Source organism: Salvelinus sp. IW2-2015, linkage group LG32, assembly GCF_002910315.2.
Source record: "Salvelinus sp. IW2-2015 linkage group LG32, ASM291031v2, whole genome shotgun sequence".
NCBI classification, from domain to species: Eukaryota; Metazoa; Chordata; class Actinopteri; order Salmoniformes; family Salmonidae; genus Salvelinus; species Salvelinus sp. IW2-2015.
The window spans coordinates 5,700,436-5,723,311 of record NC_036871.1 but is presented as its reverse complement, the minus strand read 5'-3'; the positions used below and the strand labels follow the sequence as shown (position 1 = coordinate 5,723,311).

Genomic DNA, 22,876 nt, shown 5'->3' with positions numbered 1-22,876 from the left:
GAATGACATCGCGGTAGTAGCTGATATTTTGTATACTCAGTGTATATGAGTGACTTACAACTTTTTTTTAAAGAATCAACTCACAGGTTGCAACTCTGAGCTCACCTACAGACAATGTAAATGAAAGGAATGAAAACCAGAGAAAAAGAGAGAAAAATGAGGACAGTGGAAATCCGAGTGAGTAGAGAGGCATTGAGAGGGTGGCTTAGAGAGTGACGAATGGAAAAGGAAGACTACTTTTTTCACTCTCCCACTAATGTGCTTAAGGACGCACGCCCGTGTTAGAACGGCTTAGGGGAAATTACATTTGAAGGGTTTAATTACCGGTTAAATGTGAATTATGAAAAGATATTAAGGGCATTCGTGTTGGAAAGAAAATATCTGCTCTGTTTTGTACACTGCTGCTATTCGCTGTTCATTATCTATGCACAGTCACTTCACCCCTACATACATGTAGAAATTACCTCAACTAACCTGTACCCCCGCACAGACTCGGTACCAGTACCCCCTGTATATAGCCTCGTTATTGTTATGTTATTGTGTCACTTTTTATAATTTTTATTCTTTACTTTAGTTTATTTGGTCAATCTTTTCTTAACTCTTCTTGAACTGCAATGTTGGTTAAAGGCTTGTAAGTAAGCATTTCATGTTAAGGTCTACACTTGTTGTATTCGGCGCATGTGACAAATAAAGTTTGATTTGATTTGAAAGGTGGCTGCACACACACACACTCCACCCCCACTATAAAACTCACCGGGCCGCCCCATGCCAATCTTCTCCAGGTCCTCGTTCTTGACGTAGTCGAAGTGGGAGAGTCGCGTCACGTTGAGGTCGTCGCGGATACGCAGGAAGTACTGCTGCAGCTGCACCTCCATCAGCAGCTCCAGGAGCCATTCTGTGCCCTCCTCCGACTGCATATTACTGCCCAGCTTCTGGATAACACGCAGAAAAATGGAGGAGAAACTGGGTTTAAACATTGAGCCATTATGTGTTCTCCTCGCACGCATGCACACATTACCTGTACAAAAAAAACACACACTCAAAACTAACTGAAAAACCAGAAAACTACACAACCTCTTCACAGTCAGACACAGATACAGCAATTTACCACACCAGTCCCCCCCCCCCAAGAGTACACTAGCACTGTCATGGATTGGTAGACAGACACATCAGTACACAGACACAGGAAAAGAAAACGTGCATCTGGAGTCCAGATGATACACAACAGGCTTCATGTACCCTACTGTGCACCGCTCATCAGATCGTACCACGATGTGCTGTAGGCCTGCCTACATGACATCCCTCAAAAGTCCCAGTCAATCTATCCAAACAGACAATCTATGCAGATAACCAATCAATCCAAACAAATGATGCCCTTTTCCTCATTCTCAAACATACCTTGCGTAGAATATATAGAGCTGCATATAGAGCTGTATGCTCTTGGTTGATAGCCTACACATCGACTACTGTGCTGAGTTGTTTATGTGGCGAAAGCGGTCAACTGAAACTGACAAACAAATGTCATCAGGATACCAAGAATTGTTTTGACTTCTATCAAACATGTCCGGATGCTCTCCTCTCTATTTGACTCGGAGCGTTTGTCGGATATCAGGTGCTTTCAATTATCCACCGATCTAGTCCTGATAGAGATAAAGCGGGATAGAAAAAAAAAGGAGACAGACAGACAGACAGACAGACAGACAGACAGACAGACAGACAGACAGAGACAGACAGACAGAGGCTCGGAAACGATAGTGAGGGGGAAAAAGAGAGAGGGAAATGTTTTATATGATTGGCTGCTGAATTTTTCTATTGGCGGAAGAGCAGCAATGACTAGTACCTCAGATACGGGGCTCCTCTTTCGCAAGAGGGTTTTGTCTAGATGGGATACAACTTTGGTCAAAAGTGACTTTTCGTAGCAGGTTTAAGATAACCTCATTCTCCTAACCTGCTGCGTTAAGGTTAGGAGAATGAGGTTAAGGTTAGGAAAAGGGTTAGGCTTAGCTAAAATTGAGAAAATAAATAAATATATATATATATAAAAAATAAAAAAATCAGCTTTTGACAAAAGCTGTATCCCATCTATGACCCCATAAGAAGACAAGCAAGGGGTCACCTGAGTGTCAGGAAGTCTTTAAGTGCCTCAGTGAGTGCCTCATAAGTGTGGTGTGTGTGTGTGTAGTCTACTGCAGAAAAACCGACATCATGCTACAGTAGCTCCTGTGCTATGCTGTTTAAACTTCTAATGCTATGTGAAAAGGCTGGAAGTTTCCTCAATGACAAGTTGACAACTCCGTGATGTCACACGCATTGTTAGCATCTGATTGGTTTCCCAAAAACTGTTGTACTGAAACGGATCTATAAAATTGCAACATCACAACAATGCTCACGAGCATACATGAAACCAACTTCCCTAGCTTTGCAGTTAAGATCTTCAAAACGAACCCAAAAAAGTTAGACATTGCAAAATGATATGATGTGACCCAGGTTTTTAAGTTGTATGTCATTTAGGTCAGAGGACTCAATCAGCCTTTTGTGACTGATGGGATTCCGGTATTGACCAAGGCAGGGTCATAGGTTAAGGAGCAAAGGGGGTCATGGCTTCCTCTTTCCCAGTTCAACTGTTAATGGGTTTGGGTTGGAGACTGGAGTGTCGCTTCTTTTAGTTTCATAGTTAAAATGAGTCTACGATTAGTCAGTCAAGCAGACAATAAAGTACAATCTCAACTCATAATTTTTGCAGACACACACCTGATAGCGCACCCACACTTATGCACCCATGTACACACACAGGTCTTTATGACCAAGTCCAAAAACCTTTCACTAACTAGCAAGACATATACACATAGCATATCACTCAAATGAGTGACATGAGAAGAGCTGACTTCTATTTTGATTAAAACGTGTTTCAAAATGGTTACAGCAGATGTTTGCATCCTGATACGAATCCACTACAAGCACATACAACTAGGTCACATGCAGTAATATTCCTGTCTCAATATTCCAAGCAGCACTTTGGAATTTCACACCTCTTAGTGGTCTGGCAACTGGGCTTTATCCACTTCGACAACCCCCAAGTAGAAAGTAGTGGGCTCAACTGACTCAKCCATGCTCAGGCTAAAGGTTATCCGTCTCATTTAAGGGGAAACACTCAACTTTAAATGTAGCGAATTCGTGAAACAAATGACCACAGCCCCAAATAGCTTTTTGGCTTAATTCCACTCATTAAAAAAAATGGCCTCATGCAGTAGGTTAAGGTCAGTCGTCTACTGAACTAGCATTGCAGCAATAGTGCAAAACAGCTGAGCTGCAAGCTTTTGTTCCAGCTCAGTGCGGAGCTGATTTGATACCTTCATTCGCTGAAAATCAGGTGTTTGAAGAAAAGCCACTCTGCTAAGCTGTATTGTAGGAAAATGGAAAAAGAAACGGATGAGAATTGCTCTACAAGGTACTTTATTCATGCATTACCTTCTGTAGATCTTCATTTTGGTCACGATGCTGAAACTTCCCTGCTTAGCTGTTGCAACCAGAAGTGTCACCACTCGTGGCAGTGCCTAAGACGTGAGTCGACATCCCCTGCCTGGCAGCCAGGCTTGTCAGAGCCGATACCAACAGAGGTTAAATGTCGGCCTTGAAACGTTTAAACAACCTCAGCATCTGTCCAGTCCAACACGAGAACAAGCAGGAGTCTTTTTCACGGCGTCAGGGAATAGAAAGAACTAGTAGGCCTAATCATTTTATAATGTCATTCACAGTGCTTTAAAAAGTGGCATAGACTACAGAGGTGGTATTCTATAAATACGTTGCATCTAACAAGTTAAAGCAAGAATGCATGACTCGAGATATTTTGATGTGCAACCTAATCCAGTGATTGTCATGAATTTTGGGTTGGCAATTAGGCTTTTGTTATATTTTACTGTTAAAAATAGGACTACAGACTTTTGTTCAATCAAGATTAATTTGCCTAGATCTTTATCATAGGCTAATTTATTTGGGGCTAATTCACCACCCGAGMWWGCGGAAACTCAAAACACACTAGCTAGATTGCATGCTAAATGTAATACCCACTGGTATAAGCTATGTATTAATCTAACAGTAAATGTAATGTCCTAAAAAGAAACTTTGCAGTCGTAGCATACTACCCAATGAGGTCCATACACTCGCAATGGCCAACGTGAATTTTGCATGCTCCGTATCTCAAAGCCATATCATATTGATTGGATGTAAAATAGGTGCTATAGAACTCAAAAGGTATACCTACAGCACGCTGAGAACCTCCTCTCTTCAATGGTGACAAATATTACACAAGATAGTTGTATTTTCCCACTATTGGATTTTGAAATGTTCTACAAATCAGGACACTTTTCTTTTTCTCCCGGAGTGCAATGGGAGAGGCAGTGAGAGCAGGTCGCTCATCACAGCAGCAGGCCCCAGCGAAACAGGCACAGCATCTGACTCAGGACAGACACTTTCATTACAGGAATCATGAGGATAATGCACTTTACTYTTTGACCAAATCATGTTATTAGCCTCCTAAAAATAGGACGCTTAGAGTGAGGTGACTATGTAGAATGTGCAGCTCGAACCAATCGCAAGTCGCACAGTCAAGTCAAAGGGTCGCAAAATGCCACTAAATTGTATCAGTCTTGTGCCCTGGTAGTAAGTTTCCACTGACCTTTTTGGAGCAAGGCAGTTGGCGGTAGAAAGAGAAATATTGACGTTGTGTACACGGATTTGGCGCTTAGGAGGCACGAGGGGCGGAAGCTGGATGCGGTGTTCCGCTGCTAGGTGTCACTTGTCACGGGGCGGTGGGGAATGCTGGCCAACAGAAAAGGCTGCATCTCAATGGTCTAAAGTGGCTTTCTCTGCTCGTCTCCTTCCCTTGACCTGCAGTGTCTGGTCTGAAAAGAACTGGTCAGGTCTCTGTCACCTTTCTGTCATCTGCACCTTCTGGTCTGAAACAATTGGATAGGAAGTGCAGTATAATGACAAATCCACCACAAGTTTTCAGAATGCTGTCTCTTCCTTGAGGATTGAGCTCACTAACTTTCACCTCCAAGTGGAGGGAGAAAGGAGGGAGGGTTTGGAGTAATGGAATGGGGTTGGAAGAGCTACAAGAAGTCCCTGGTGAAAAATGCTTCTGGCCAGAACTCATTCCCCTAGTCGGAATGAAGAAATACAAAAGGTCCTGGACTGCTCTCAAGACATGCTGCGCAAAACCCCTCCCTGTAGTCTCCACAAGTCAGCCCAGAGGTATTTGTCTCAGTGTTCCTGAGTCAAAATGAGTCAGGCAACAAAAAGAGACAGAGCCAGGCAAAAACAAGCAGTGCTTTCCTCAACTGGATCTGTGGATGCCTACTTCGACCACTTGTAACGTTAGCCTTAAAGTCAGAGCGTCTCAAGAATGAATCGAGACATGGAGACTGTTTTAGGATGTCTAGACTTGTACACTACATACCCAAAAGTATGTGGACACCCGCTCTTCAAAACATTGCATTCCAACATCATGGGCATTGGTGCTATAACAGCCTTCACTCTTCTGGGAAGGCTTTCTACTAGATGTTGGAACAATGCTGCYGGGACTTGCTTCCATTCAGCCACAAGAGCATTYGTGAGGTCGGGAACTGATGTTGGYAGATTAGGCRTGGCTCGCGGGGTGGGGTTGAGTTCAGGGCTCTGTGCAGGCCAGTCATGTTCTTCCACACCGATTTTGACAAACCATTTCTGTATGGACCTCACTTTGTGCATGGGGACATTGTCATTCTGAAACAGGAAAGGGCCTTCCCCAAACTGTTGCCACAAAGTTGGAAGCACATAKTCGTCTWGAATGTCATTGTATGCTGTAGCGTTAAGATTTCCCTTCACTGGAACTAAGGGGCCTAGACWYAACCARGAAAAACAGCCCCAGACCATTATTCCTCCTCCACCAAACMTTACAGTTGGCACTATGTATTCGGGCAGGTAGCCAAACCCAGATTCGTCRGTCAGATGGTGAAGCAACGGGTGTGGCTGAAATAGCCMAATCAACTAATTTGAATTGTGTCCACATACCTTTCTATATATAGTGTATTCATTAGCGTGTTTAGTAGAATACATTTAGTGGGTAGACTGTGTTAGTATGTCGTCCTAAGCTCAAGAAGAGCAAGCACAGCTGTTGTGGTGAGGTTTGGTCAAGCCAGAGAAAAWGATTAAGCAAGTTTTTTTAAATGGYCAAATGGGCCTCATCATTGCAGTTCATAACTGGGAGAAGGCATTTAGCATTGGCCTCGCAATGTGAAACAATGACCGTCATGTGGCAGGGCTTTGACATTTGGCAAAGTGAAGCAATGTTGTCCGTCCCAGAGTGTCTCTGTTGCATCGAAAATACCCAGCTGCAGAAGTTACTTCAGTTTTCATTGGCAATAAACAAATCCAGGTGTGTGACCATCTTTGGGTCAGGGATTTATGCAATCCAAGCTAATTTACATTTTGGCCCGGGGCAGTATATCAAATTAATTTTGCGCAATATTCCAATCGCCTGTATCGCAAGAATCAKGTTTTTTTCTTATTTTTAGTTTWTATGAGCTTATATGTCCGCTTGTTCTCATGTTGACTTTTTGGTCGTCTCCTTCACTCCTCCTTTTCTGTGTATCTTCCCACTTGCACACAGATACCAAACCCCTCCCCCTGCCACTCAAAGCAACAAAGATTTAAGATCACTTCTTCCTCTCTGACAAGAAGCAGCTTCAACTCGTTATTTGCATTTGAGGTTTGGTCCAACAGAATCCGTCATATGGACACCGAAACACAGAGAGACATTATTTTACTGTAACAGAGGAGAAGTTAAAAAGGGTATTCTTAGAAAGGTTGTGTTTTAACTCCTCAAATTGTGTGAAGAGCAGACCCTACTAAAATGGGTTGATTGATTCTGGAAAATGAATGCTCCGTTTCTGTTGTGAGCAACATTCCGGTACCATGTACTGCTAGCATTTTAGCCAGACTTATACTAGCTGTAGTCTGTGTTTAATAAAAAGTGCAATGAGCATAAAAAACATGTTATATAAGGAATTCACAACTCGTTCTCATTCTGTGAAATAAGGTAGGCCATTTGATTTCAACATCTTCACAAAGTGGACCAGCATGCTGTTCAAAGACGGACAGAAGGGTGTGTTCATAACCAATGTTCCCGCGGGTGCATAGCTCCCCGGTACTGCCACGCAGAAGAAYTATCAGATTGAACTTCACTCAACTTTCTAGTTAGTTAACACTATCAATGTTTCCCTTTACTGTGGGAACTGGGATCGAATCAACGCAATATTAGCCACTTTCAATGCAACATACCGAAACAAAATGATCTATGCAAAACATTTTTTTTGTAGGCAGAATACATCGGAGTAAGATTCTATTGCATGCACAACTCAGCCTGTACTCTACACAGACCGGTGTGATATAACCAATCAGAGCTGCAGTAGGCCTATATGCAAATATCCATTGCTATATATGGATCTGTGTCATTCACTTTTGAACTGGACTGTGTTTACAGCATYAGCCACGTGTGCAAATTTGTTCATATGCTTTGCTAGTTAGTGAGTTACTAGCCCAGTTATAGATCATTTGTAGTCAGCAAAGGGGGAGTGATTGCTTCCTACGAGAGCACAAAATGTGTACATTTCCAGACATCCTTGAAAAGTATTTTGAGACAGGCTTGAATAAGCTAAGTAGCCAATAGGCAGCATAATTTGTCCGTAATTCTCTGTAATAATGGTATGGAAATAATGCATTTTATTTTGTAAAGTGGTTTCTTGCATCAAACAACACAACATTTRCAGTCACCTCATTGCCTGAAGGACAGGTGGATAAATAAGAATGTCAAGCCCTGCATGTTTTTTTCTCTCAAAAGTCTCATGGAATGTAGGCCTACATTGAACACCACACATTGGCTGTTACTGTAGGCTGAACAATAMAACAGCTATTTCCATGTTAAAATGTTATGGGACGCATTTTCTCCATTGTTTTTGATGGTAGGCCACTCTGGTAAGTCTACATTAGGATCGAAGAGCCACAGTAGCCTGCGTTACCACTGTCTGAAATCGTAACTTAAAGCAGGTACAGCTCAGTGTTGACAGTAAACGTGTGCTGGAAGTTGCACAGAACTTTCACAACGTTCAAGTTTGCACTCAGCAGACCTGAAATTTTACTCATTGCCGTAAAAAATTTGAGGGAACATTGATCATAACAATTAAACTGTTCTACCTTGTTAGCTAGCAAATAGATGGCTGGACTTTAAATATAAAAAGATTAGCTGGCTACTCACTAGCACTTGGGCTTGAGTTTAGTTTATGAGACCTGTGTTCATTTTCTATAATGCCTGCTACAAAATTCGAAACCCAGATCAGTGATTGCAAAAATACAACAAAGCCTATTTAGAGAAATCATTTTTTATTTTTTTATTTAATCGAGATATACACTGAGTATACCAAACATTAGGAACACCTTCCTAATATTGATTTGCACCACTCCCTTTTGCCCTCAGAARAGCCTCAATTCATCGGGGCATGGACATAACAAGGTGTCAAAAGCGGGGATGCTGGCCCATGTTGACTCCAATACTTCCCACAGTTGTGTCAAGTTGGCGGTATGTCCTTTGGGTGYTGGACCATTCTTGATACACAAGGGAAACTGTTGAGTGTGGAAAAACCCAGCAGCATTGCAATTCTTGACACAAACCGGTGCACCTGGCACCTACTACCATACCCAGTTACAAAGACACTTAAATATTTTTTGTCTTGCCCATTCAACCTTTGAATGGCACATAAACAATCCATGTCCCAATTGTCACAAGGTTTAAAAATCCTTCTTTAAGCGGTCACCTCCCCTTCAACTACACTGYTTGAAGTGGATTTCACAAGTGCCATCCATAAGGGATCATAGCTTTTACCTGGATTCACCTGATCAGTAGTTGTCATGGAAAGAGCAGGTGTCCTTAATCTTTTGTATACTCAGTGTATATTGTGAAATTGCCCATYAGTAAAAATGATTTTAAGGCCATATTGTCCAGCCCTGCAAACATCGTGTACTAACCACACTAACCATACTATTTGTGACGTAAATTAAGTATATAGTATGCTTATTGCTCATAGTATGGATATAGTTAGTATGCCAAAAGTTCCCGGATGTAGTACTAAATTCGTCAAAATACGAAGTATACACGCAGTGGACACTATTTCCGTGCTTTTAGGGCCCATAATGCAATTCTGGCTTCACAAGGTTTTCGGATTTTAAGAAAATGGCGGAAAATATGCAGCCGGAGTCCGACGAGAGCGCATACAAATTCATTGCTTTAACTAATGACAAATGTTAAGAAAATGTTGAGCAATGGAATCAAGTAATAAAGTAAGTTACACGTTGGCTGACAATTTGTTAGCTACGCTATCCTTACGAACCGCATAGCATATCATTACAGCAGCAGTATGTACCGGGTATGTTAGCCACCTACTTACAGTAACGTTGTTAGTTGGCTACTAGTACATTGAACTTGCCAGTATATTTACTTCATGCTAACTAACTACCCAACGTTTATTGACTASATTATTCACGTCATTCATAGCTTAGCTAAGCGGTATAGTCGTTCGTGTCCGRTCGTAAATTCGCTCTGGCTATCTACTCCGATTTCAGAGCCCTCTCGTCTGACTGCCAGAGGCAGAGRGCAGAATAACTGATGAATTTACGAACGCTCAACACCCATTGAATGTGGCCGGTGTCAGTAAACGTCTGCAATTTTTTTTTTATTAAAATATTGCCAACAGCACAGTTAGTCACCAACCCTCTGGATAACATGAACAGTTTAACCAGCTCTGTTAGGGTGAGTAAAATAGTCAGAGTGAGGTGTTCTCTCATTTGTGTCTTAAAGTAGCTAGCAAGTTAGCCAGTTAGCTTGGGTGCTTGACTGCCGGTCAGAACGCTCGGATCAACCCTCCTACTCCTCGGCCAGAGCGTCCAGTGTGCGCTCTGAACGCTCCGAGAGCAAAACGCTCCGAATTTTTGAACGGACAATCTGACAACGCCCTGAATTTACGAACGCCCAGAGCGCACTATGACACTCCATATTGAATTGACAAACACACCCAAAGTCTAGTTAGTAATGTTATGCTTCAAGCTAGCAAGAGGTTGCATAGCAACAGCATCAACTTCCTGTAGACAGGCAAAGCCATAGTACGCACAACTGAAAGGATACCGTTTGTTTACAATATACTAAAATGAACTAATAGTATATAGTATATACTAATTAAGTTTGTAGTATACAGTATGTTAGTATGGGTTTTCAAACACAGCTCTAGTAATTCCAGGAGGAAASCAAGAATTGTCTGGCTTCTAACTAAAACATGTTTGCCACTGAAACCAGGCTTAGTAATGTTAATTGATCTTACATATCAAAAARACATTGGATGTGGACAGGTTCAGCCTACCACTGTATATATCAAAGTTGAGACATGCCACTGAACGTGTGTGTTTGTGTCAGGTGCGTACACTTTGARATAGGATAGACCCATACAAGCATAGGCGACCCAAACATCTTTCATTTGAGGAACCTTATCTTCACCKAACTTCCTCCACCTTGGTAGAAATGCCTTGGATACACTCACAATTCTATTACCAGACCAGCCACGATTATACCCATTCATTTCATTACCATATCACCAATATCAAAACAACTTGCCAACGAGAGGAAACAAGTAGACTTACTCCGTACACATGGAAGTGTGCCAGGAAAGGGAACGACTTTTTGAGCTTGTCGAAACGCCGCATCCCGAATTCCGTGTATGAATGTCTGTTTTTAAATCCTCAGAGGCGCCTTCTCCTGTGGCCTGACAGTATCAGAGCAGCGGGAGTCCCAGGTCTACCACCGGAGGGGGAACACTGTGCGTCCACCGATCCYAATCCCAATCCCGGGAAAGGAAAAMATCAACTTTGTGAGCTTTTGTAGCCAGGCTACATTCCATCGCGGGGCAATCCACATAAGCTCCTTTAGTTCCTTGACACAACACAGGAAAAAAATCAAAAGAAACCTAAGCAATGGTCGAATCAGAGGGATAAATCCAGAGGAAAGCGCTTTGAGGGACTGTTAGTTTGTCTGGCAGCATTCCGAGGTTGGCTGAGATCTATCTCAACACTGTCCAGTGTTCAGTAGCCAAGGTATGTCAGCTTACGTCGAGTTTGTAAGACTACTCMGACAGTCTTCCATGCAAAGCAGCAAGGTCTCTATAGCAGAACTTCTAAAACGGGTCCCCCTCCACCTCTCCCTCTCTCCTATTCCTCCCCCTCTTCTCCACCCATTCGTTTATCCATCCCCTCCATCGTGGGGCTAAAAATAGTAGCGACCTGGTCTCAGTTCACTCAGAGCAGCCAGCTGCAGAAGAGAGAAAAGGAAAGTGGGGAGCAGCGGAGCGTTTGACTCACAGTGTGTGTATGTGTGGCAAGTTATTTAAGTGAGCGAGTTTGTGTATTTATTTGTTTGTGGTGCACATTCATGTGTTAGTGTGTGTGTGTGCAGTGGAAGGATGAGCTGTTCCTTCTGTGTCGCTCTGGCTCTCTCCTCACTCTCTACTCTTTCMCTTGCTGGATGGCTGGTGCTGACAGTTTGGTAATTCCTGGTATTCCCGCTCTCCCTGCTKTTCTCTCCTTCCCTCGCTCTCTTTCCCTTTCAATCTCCCTTTTCCTCTAACCCCTGTCTCGATACCTCCCCTGCCCTCCCTTTTATCTCCCTTTCCCTCACCCTCTACACACTGTAAACCCTGTCGCAACTGATAATGTAATAACTGCCATATATGTAATAACTGCTAATAATGTAATAACTTTTGCATATATATAATGTAATAAAGTTATAAATATGCTAAACACAACGCAATAAAGTTTTTGTGCATAATGTAATAATTAAATAATTATATTACATTATGCACTGATTGTTACATTATAAAGTGGTAAAKAAAATCAATAGTGTAATAACTTGAACCAATACTGTAATAACTAAAATCACTCTTTCTTTAATGGCATGCCTGTTAACTGTCACACATTTGAGGAACACTTTGCATCTGCATCCACTGGGGGGTGAAGAGGGGGGGTACTATTTCACTTCCATTCTTACTTAGCAAACATCGTGTCACTAACACTCCTCAATTTGAAGACACACATTGCAGTCATGGGATTAGCAAAATTCMAATGATCACAAAAATATTCAAAAGGCCTTTCTGTAAGACCGCATTGCCTTACAGAGTGGAGGCGAAACCAGACTCATGTCAACACCCCCCTCCCACAATGAGAGGATAGATACGCATGTGAACAACAGGCACAACTCTGATATAAAGATGAGGGGGAGTTGAATATTCCATAAGGAATTATATGGCGAAGGCATTTTAAATTCATCGACGTGATGAATATGCATAGCCCGTCTTGAATTTCAACAGGGATAGTGTTTTTTCTTAAAGTTGCTAGTATGTCACATGCCTCACACGTATATAATTAGTACACAACCTAGGTATTACAACATTTATATTAGATCAAATAAGCCTCACATATAGTAATTTGTGTTAATCTTGACTAAATTCGATATTCATTACCCCCATACAAAAAATCTCACCAGCTTAATAATTAAGGCTCTGCTTAACGTGGACAGATTTAGGGCAAAGATATGACTCTTGCGTTGCCTCCCTCTCTCTGGTAAGTTTCAGGTCAGTCTAAAACTGGGTTCCCAGCAAACGGGATGTCCTAAGGACATTCGATGACGTTCCCATTATGTCCCTTTAAAGGTTTCAGCGAGACGTTATCCCACTCTAGGAACATTAAAACATAACGTTAACCTCAGGACCATAAGAGGACGTTCAATACAGGTCCCTGTTTGGTCGGAGTATAATGTGATAATAAGGTATTTTGATGTCCATTAGGGAACGTTATGAAAATATTTATATTTGGTTCTCATAGGACGTTATCCAAGGGACATTCAATGAACACAAGGGAATGTTTCATGATGACCAAGGTGACGTCGCATGATTGTCCCAAGGGAACATTCTCTGAGGGACATTTGTCTAGTTCCCTGTAAGTTACCAGGACGTCACTGAGGACTATGTCCGGACCATTGTAGGACGTTCTCAGAACTTTCATTTTACTAGTCATTAGGACGTTGCGTGATGGTCAAGGGAATGTTTCTGCAAACAAACATTTGTTGTTAGGACGTCCCAGGAACGTCGCGAAATGGTCCCCTAAAGGACATTGTGTAAAAACGTCCCCAAAGACGTTTTTAAGACATTGTGTCATGGTCCCCGGAGGTTTTTGTCACTTGATGGCCCCAGGTGTGCCAAACCATTAAAAAGTAATTCAATGGTATGGGGGTTAAGGTAAGTGGTACGCTGCTCAGCTAAAATATAGTGTATAACTCTTAAATCAATGGCAATATGATTACATCTGGCATGACCACTAACTGACTTTTCAATATTACCCCACCTGGGATTTAAACTCACAACATCTGGATTTGGGGTATGCTGATCTTATGTCCTAAAAACGTCCTTTGGGACGTCCCTGGGACAAACCGGGAACTAAACAAAACCTCCAGGGGACCATGACACATCATCCCAAGAACATCCTAAAAACATGTTGTGCATGTACATTGGGTATAGAACGTCACCACCCCCTTTYAAAATGTCCACCTTTTGTTGCCTTACAGCCTAAATTGAAAACACATAKAAATCTGACTTTTTCTGGCTTTATTTACACACAGTAACCCACAATATCCAAGTGAAWWWTMTTTATAAAATCTGAAAATGTATTAAAAGCAAAACAGTAAAAAGCCAGCTTTTTTTTGTGTGTTTTAATTTCAGGCTGTAAGGCAGCAAAAGGTGAACATTTTGAAAGTGGGCGGTGAATTTCTATACCCACTTGAGTGATTGATTATGCTACTCAATGATAAATAAATCAAATTTCTAAACTGATCCAATCATTTAGTAAAATTTTTTGCACCCGATACTGAAATGTGTCTCACCACCTGGATTTGGTCTTATGTAACATTTTAAATTGTGTTTTTCTACAGTGGATAAAACTAGAGACTCAGGGCTACAAAATTGTATATCATACACTGCATTTGAGGAACAATGGGACAGTATTTCTGCTTTGAAAGTTGATAAACTTGTAAACTCACTTTTGAGAAAATGGCCTTTGAATGTTTTGGTACCTAGTGAAGAGCTCTTCTTTGTCTACACCCATTCAGCATTGTTCACACCCTCTTAAGCTTTAGCCACACCCTCGTTTCGCTCTCAGAGTGGACACTTGACGCTCTGGCCGATGATTTGTTTACCTCTGGATAACATGAAAACAGCCTAACCAGCTCTGCTGGCAACAATTTCATTTTCAATTTCATTTTCAATTTCATTTTCAATTTCATTTTCAATTTCATTTTCAATTTCATTTTCAATTTCATTTTCAATTTCATTACGCATATTCAATGGTTGTTGTACACACGTCACGTAACATTAGCTAACGAGCCAGCCAGCTAACGTTAGCTAGTTAATCAACAATGAACAGTGCCAACAATGCCACAGAGCTGGGAGCTAACCAACTAAGTTCAATGTTAGTTAACTAACATTAGGCTCTAACTAGAAAATAAAACATCTCTGGGAAACGAATAATAACGTCAGCTAGGGAGCCAGCCAGCTAACATTAGCTAGCTAGCTAATAGTACACTTTAGCTTGAAATGAAAAAACTTTGTCAAAATTAGAAACGTGTAATATCTGAAAATGTAGCTAGCTAACACTAGACTATCTTACCTGTATTCATCCTCATGCATGATGGACGTGTCTCCCTGTCAGGAATGCCATACCACAGTTCCCTTTAGTTTAAAGATTTAACCTAAAGTCAGGTGTTTTCTCCATCTCTTTAGCTATCATACTCTAATTCCACTGATTTCAAAACTTGATCCTCTAGAAAGTGGAGAGCAACACTTCAAAAACATTTTTAAATTAAGCAGCATTCAACAGGATTACCAACACAGACTGACGAGCTCAAATAGACAGAAGTCTTCTATATGGCAGACCAATCCAAACTCATCTCTCGGCATGTCCAGCTCACTCATTWTCTCAGCCAATCGTGGGAAGGTTGCTGACTTTTTCTGTGGCCAACAAGGCTCGTAATTTAACAATTTTATTTGTATTTATATATGGTTTACAAGTTTGTTATTAAGGCACATGAAAGTTAACGTGTTCGAGAAGGCATTGCTGACAAAGTTTCCTGAATCGGGTCACAAATGGTTGTTCCAGTTTAAATGGCTTAGGTAGTCTTCTTACACTGTTCCAATTCTCACGTTGCCATACCTCCAAAATCCCGTCGCTGTCACGCCTGCCTTGGTGGTCTGGATAATTTTGTACTGCAAAAACGGTTTGAATGGTCCCCTGGTTCAAGATTTGGATTGGATGTTACATTTCAATAACTCTCCCCCCACATGCCTGTTGGTGTTATGTTCGTCCGTTTTCAGACCGGGAAGGACAGACATTTTGCAGAGAGTTGTTACGTATGAGAGTTTGCAACATTGRACAAAACCTGGAGGCTGAATTCTGTTTTCCCAGAAGTGTACTCTACACACACAAATCAGCATCTCTCAACATAAATTGATAGGGTTTTCAATCTGTGATTTCCCATCTATCCTCATGCACTGTTGCACATACAKTACTAATCTAGTGATCACTATTGGAGTTTCTCCAACTGTCTGGATTCCAAAAGGAATTACATTRGCAAGTAAGCATAAGGTAGCGTTGCAAACTTCTGTTTTTTCCAGGTTTTCCAGGAATCACGGTTGGAAGATTGCTGGAAATCCTCCAAACAGTTTTATGTTTTCTATCTGTTAATTTTGGGAAYGTTAACACAATTACCCTACTTGCAGGCCTGATGTGGCCTGTAAACCATGAGTTTCAGGCCACCGTATTAGGGTAAAGTTCAACCTAAAAATAAAGGCCTTATGAGATGTGTAATGTGTTGTCATAAAAAGTTTAATTATAATGATAATATTCGCCTAGGAATATTCACTTAGCGAAGGCCACAGGACAGAAAATGAACGAATTCAACAATTATTTCTCAGTCACTAACAAATACAATCATAGGTGGTAACTCTACAATTCACTCGAAAAGGCAAGGCACACTGGGAAATTATATTGGAGGTGTGGTTTAGAGGGTGCGTCTGGAGCCCCTACTGGGTCACAGTCAATGTTCCCTCTAAACTGCGCGCATTCGCGGGCGCACAGCTCCCCCGGGACTGACGCACAGAAGAAATATCAGCCCGTGCAGAGAAGCACGAGATTGAACTTCACTCAACTTTCTAGAGTTTTCACCATTAGTTAATACCACCAATGGTTCCCTTCACTGTGAGAATTYTGGTCGAATAAGAATTTGTTCTTAACTGACTTGCCTAGTTAAAAAGGTTATATAAAATATACATTTAAGAAAAATGCAATATTTGCCACTTTCAATGCAACATACCAAAACAAAACAAACTATCCAAGACTGAGTATGCAGAACTAAATATGCAAGACTATGAACTATGAAGGCAGAACCCATCGGAGTACCATTCTATTGCATTGATAGGCACGACTCAGGCCTGTACTCTACACAGACGGGTCCGCCCATAACCAAATCAGAACTGCAGTAGGCCTATATTCAAATAGACCATTGCAATAGATGGATCTATGTAATTCACTTTGCGCTGTTTTTACCGCATGAGTGGTTGTTATTAGATGCGCTTGTTTTGAGATCAAAATAATGTAGATGGACATGTGTTCATATGTGAGTTATTAGCCCAGTTAAGGGGCAGTGCTGTATTTTGAGACAGGCTTGAATAAGCTAAGTAGACAATAGGCAGAGTAGCATAATTTGTCTGATTCTCTGTAATAATGGTGTGGGAATAATCATGGATTTTATTTTGTAAAGTGGTTTCTTGCATCAAACAACATTTTCAGTCACCTCATTGTTTGAAGGACAAGTGGATYAACAGGTTAATGTCAAGCCCTGGATATATATATATATTTTTTAAACAAATCTTATGGAATGCAGGCCTACATTGAAGACCACACATTGGCTGCTACTGTAGGCTGAACAATGGAGAAGCAATTTCCATGTTAAAATGTTATGGGATGCATTTTCTCCATTGTTTTTAATGGTAGGCCACTGTGGTAGACCTACATTACGATCAAATAGCCACTGTTAAAACTAAATTAAAGTGTTCACAGTAAATGCGCAATGAAAGTTGCATAGAATTTTCACAACGTTCAAGTTAGCACTCAGCACGCTCAGTAACTGAAAAGTTTTGAGGGAACATTGGTCACAGTGACTATCGGCTTGAGTAATGACTACAAAATCACTAAGTAACTGTACTCAGAAATATTGTGCAATGGGTTTCCTCAAAAGTTTTGAGTAATGACATAACATTGGGGTTTACAGTGTACCCCTACCCCATGTTCTCTCCCTCCCTCCCGCTCTCAGACGGCCAGGGAAGTGCCCCGTGTCGAGGACAGAGGCTCCATGGTATTCGGCTAGAGGAGCATTTGATCCGGAGCCAAGAGGTCAGATTTAACTGCAGGATGGAGAGCTCGTTTCCTGTGCACCCCCTACTTATGTTAGGATCTTAACAGGCCCCCTCCCCACCACCACACACACTCCTCCCCTCTCTCGCTCCAACTCACTGACTCTCCTTCCCTCTCCCTCTGACCCAGTCAGCCCTTCTCTTGCCTCTCTCCCCCAGCTCCCCCCACCATTTCTCGCTTTTCCCACCCTCTCCGGCTTTTTTTTCTCTCTCTCTCTCTCCCTGTCACCCTTTTCTTCTGTCATTCACTCCTCCCTACAGTCTCTCCATTCCCTCACGGCTTTCGGGCCGACAGCATGTTCTTTATTTGATGCTGGCTTTATTTCCTGCCTGCTAACCCTCCAAAAATGTTCTCTGCAGACTATAAACAAACCCATACCAGCTGTTTTTCTCCCACTCAATGGCAGGCTATTTTCTTTTGGTCCGTCACTGCCCATGAGTCAGAACTATTAAACTTTGTCTATCCTTGCTTTCCTTTTCTCTCCCTCTTTTTCAGTCTCACACTTCTTTCAGGCTTCAGCAGAAGGCTTCACTCTGAGCACACAGTCATAACAGCCAAAGTTATTAATTAGGCAGCTCTTTCTTTATGAGAGGAAAAGAACGGGAAGGCTACCAGACAGTAGAGAGGGTGGGAGGGAAGGAAGGCGGGGAGAGAGACGTGAACTACAACAAACTGGGATCCCGTTGTCAAACAGTCTGCCTCTAATTAAAGGAGGAATGTCCGAGGAGGATCCAGCCAGTAGTGCTTGGCGATACAGTTCGGCAAACACGAGGAGAATGTTTCCGTACGGTTTTTGAAACGTTTTTTTAACGTTGAGGTGATGACTGTTTGTTGGGTCCAGGTTAACATACTCAGTCTACACCTTTCTTCATCCTCTCTGAATGAAAAAAAAACGAACAGCTGGGGAGCCAAAAAGTTAATTGGTGGTTCCACAATGGCTCCTCTGTAGTTTTCAAAGCAACGTTGGTTGGTCCCCAAGCACTCCTATATTTTGAGTTGTTTTCATTCCAAATGGCTACTCCCACTAAAGGTGACAATGGTGACCCTGTTGTGTTCATTAAAATTGATGAAATTCTTTGTGTGCTCACAGCTGGTAAGAGTGAGGTGAAGTCATGTATCTGGCTCCTGACCATCACCACAGGATATGACAAAGGGAGCTCTCCTTCCCCAACGCCCACTGCCCAGGGATACAGTCTGCAAACTCCCCACAGTACAGCGTGGTTAGAGACAGAGACGATTTAAAGAGACCTTTCCACCAAGTGAGCAGGTCTTATTGGTCAGTGGTCACGTCTACCTCAGAATGCAGTGCGGCTCAGCATTTCTCAATGGTCAACCACGATAAAWTGAACTGCTGTCATATAAATAAAAGCGTTGTTGCATGGATCGGAACCCTTTTACCCAAATCTAACTGCCTGTAGCTCWGGACCTGAAGCAAGGAAATGCATATTCTTGATACCATTTTAAAGGAAACACTTTGCCGTTTGTGGAAATGTGAAATTAATGTAGGAGAATATAACACATTAGATCTGGTAAAAGATAATTCAAACAAAGAAACATGTGTTTTTGATATATATATTTTTTTCTTCATCTTTGAAGTGCAAGAGAAAGGCCATACTATCAGATAGGAGTMTAGGTGTAATTTAGATTTTGGCCACCAGATGGAAGCAGTGTGTGCAAAGTTTCAGACAGCAGGGGTTCAAACTGTACAACCCAGTTCCTACATTTGAATATAAAAATGGATTTTATCAAACAAATCTATGCTCCATTTTATCTCTGGAACACTCGAAGACAAATGAGAGCAAGATTATTGAATGTAAGTTCATTATTTACCTTCAGAGGTGAATGTATCAAACCATTGTCGTGAAAAGTGTTTTGTTGTTGTGCACTCTCCTCAAACAATGATGATATTTTTTTCTATGTATAGCTACTGTAAATTAGACACTGCAGTTAGATTAACAAGAATGTAAGCTTTCTGTCCATATAAGACATATCTATGTCCTGGAATGCTGGCTGTTACTTACAACGTCATTCTAATCACATTAGAGCACGTTAGCACAACGCGACCGGTTTAGGGACACGATCCGTACAATACACAAATAAACAAAAGTTTGTGAATTTCTGCTTTGGCCAAAAGCAGGTCTTATATCACTGCTCAAAAAAATAAAGGGAACACTTAAACAACATAATGTAACTCAAAGTCAATCACACTTCTGTGAAATCAAACTGTCCACTTAGGAAGACACTGATTGACAATAAATTTCACATGCTGTTGTGCAATGGAATGACAACAAGTGGAAATTATAGGCATTAGCAAGACACCCAATAAAGGAGTGGTTCTGCAGGTGGTGACCACAGACCACTTCTCAGTCCTATGCTTCCTGGCTGATGTTTTGGTCCTTTTGAATTCTGGCGTGCTTTCACTCTAGGGGTAGCATGAGACGGAGTCGTACACCCACACAAGTGGCTCAGGTAGTGCAGCTATCCAGATGGCACATCAATGCGAGCTGTGGCAAGAAGGTTTGCTGTGTCTGTCAGCGTAGTGTCCAGAGCATGGAGGCGCTACCAGGAGACAGGCCAGTACATCAGGAGACGTGGTGGAGGCCGTAGGAGGGCAACACCCAGCAGCAGGACCGTACCTCCGCTTTGTGCAGGAGGAGCACTGCAGAGCCCTGCAAATGACTCCAGCAGGCACAATGTGCATTGTGTTGCTCAAAGGTCAGAAACAGACTCCATGAGGGTGGTATGAGGGGCGCCTGTGCTCTTCACAGATGAAGCAAGGTTCACACTGAAGCACATGAGCACATGTGCAAGAAACGTGACAGAGTCTGGGAGACGCCGGGAGAACAGTTCTGCTGCTGCAACATCCTCCAGCATGACCGGTTCGGCGGTGGGTCGTCAATGGTGTGGGGTGGCTTTTTTTTGCGGGCCGGACAGCCCTCCATGTGTCTGCAGAGGTGCTGACTTTGCCATTAGGTACCGAGATGAGATCTCAGCCCTTGTGAGACATAATGCTGGTGCGGTTGGCCCTGGGTTCTCTCTTAATGGCAAGACAATGCTAGACCTCATGTGGCTGGACGTGGGTCAGCAGTTCCTGCAAGGGAAGGCATTGATGCTATGGAACTGGCCGCCCATTCCAGACCTGCATCCAATTGAGCACATTGGGACATCATGTTCGCTCCATCACCAATGCCACGTTGCACCACATGACTGCTCCAGGAGTTTGGCGGATGCTTTCAGTTCCAGGTCTGGGAGGAGATCCCTCAGGAACATCCGCCACCTCTCAGGAGCATCCAGGTGTTGTAGGAGGTATAACAGGCACGTGGAGGCACACACACTATGAAGCCCTCATTTTGATTCTTTTAAGGACAACTTACTCAAAGTTGGATCAGCCTGTAGTGTGGTTTTCCACTTTAATTTTGAGTGTGACTCCAAATCCAGACCTCCATGGGTTGATAAATTTGATTTCCATTGATAATTTTTGTGTGATTTTGTTGTCAGCACATTCAACTATGTAAAGAAAAAAGTATTTAATAAGAATATTTCATTCATTCAGATCTAGGATGTGTTATTTRAGTGTTCCCTTWATTTTTTTGAGCAGTGTATGTTGCATTTCATTAAAACAGATGAGAAAATTCACAGTGTCTCATAGAGACTCATTCATTATGATTGAAAAGGGTAAAACAGATGAGCAATCTACTCAGACACATACCTTAGTACAGCCCAGTCTGTTCACACACAAGTAGGGTACCTTTTAGCTATCGGTGGTCCTGTATATCTCAGTTGGTAGAGCATGGCATTTGCAACGGCAGGATTGTGGATTTGATTCCCAGGACAACCCATACATTGCATTCATTAAGAATAGGCTATAGATTTGTTTCTACATTTTATTTCACCTTTATTTAACCAGGTAGGCTAGTTGAGAACAAGTTCTAATTTACAACTGCGACCTGGCCAAGATAAAGCAAAGCAGTGTGCACAAACAACAGAGTTACACATGGAATAAACAAGCGTACAGTCAATAACACAATAGAAAAAAACGAAAGTCTATATACAACCGTGGCCTAAAGTTTTGAGATGGCAGCCCATTCTTGCATAATCAATGCTTGGAGTTTGTCAGAATTTGTGGGTATTTGTTTGTCCACCCGCCTTTTGAGGATTGACCACAAGTTCTCAATGGGATTAAGGTCTGGGGAGTTTCCTGGCCATGGACCCAAAATATCGATGTTTTGTTCCCCGAGCCACTTAGTTAACACTTTGCCTTATGGCAAGGTGCTCCATCATGCTGCAAAAAGGTATTGTTCGTCACCAAACTGTTCCTGGATGGTTGGATGTAGTTGCTCTCGGTGGATGTGTTGGTACCATTCTTTATTCATGGCTGTGTTCTTAGGCAAAATTGTGAGTGAGCCCCCACTCCCTTGGCTGAGAAGCAACCACACACATGAATGGTCTCAGGATGCTTTACTGTTGGCATGACACAGGACTGATGGTAGCGCTCACCTTGTCTTCTCCGGACAAGCGTTTTTCCAGATACCCCAAACAATCGGAAAGGGGATTCATCAGCGACAATGACTTTACCCCAGTGCTCAGCAGTCCAATCCCTGTACCTTTTGCAGAGTATCAATCTGTCCCTGATGTTTTTCCTGGAAGAAGTGGTTTCTTTGCTGCCCTTCTTGACACCAGGCCATCCTCCAAAAGTCTTCGCCTCACTGTGCGTGCAGATGCACTCACACCTGCCTGCTGCCATTCCTGAGCAAGCTCTGTACTGGTGGTGCCCCAATCCCGCAGCTGAATCAACTTTAGGAGACGGTCCTGGTGCTTGCTGGACTTTCTTGGATGCCCTGAAGCACAACAATTGAACCGCTCTCCTTGAAGTTCTTGATGATCCGATAAATGGTTGATTTAGGTGCAATCTTACTGGCAGCAYTATCCTTGCCTGTGAAGCCCTTTTTGTGCAAAGCAATGATGACGGCACATGTTTCCTTGCAAGGAAACCATGGTTGACAGAGGAAGAACAATGATTCCAAGCACCACCCTCCTTTTGAAGCTTCCAGTCTGTTATTCGAACTCAATCAGCATGACAGAGTGATCTCCAGCCTTGTCCTTGTCAACACTCACACCTGTGTTAACGAGAGAATCACTGACATGTCAGCTGGTCCTTTTGTGGCAGAGCTGAAATGCAGTGGAAAAGTTTTTGGGGGATTCAGTTCATTTGCATGGCAAAGAGGGACTTTGCAATTCATCTGATCACTCTTCATAACATTCTGGAGTATATGCAAATTGCCAT

The 22,876-nt window shown here is 42.3% G+C and overlaps 1 protein-coding gene across 1 annotated transcript in view; it reads right to left on the bottom strand.

Annotated features, from left to right (window-relative positions):
* tnk2b (tyrosine kinase, non-receptor, 2b) overlaps nt 1–11,291 on the bottom strand; it is a 68,990-nt gene extending 57,699 nt beyond the window's left edge. The window contains exons 1-2 of the mRNA XM_070436821.1: nt 10,723–11,291; nt 755–932 (exon numbers count right to left, since the gene is read on the bottom strand). Of these exons, the coding sequence (XP_070292922.1) occupies nt 755–932; nt 10,723–10,785 (241 nt within the window). The 5' untranslated portion in view covers nt 10,786–11,291. The remainder of the gene's footprint in view (nt 1–754; nt 933–10,722) is intronic.
* Between the last annotated feature and the right edge of the window lie 11,585 nt (nt 11,292–22,876).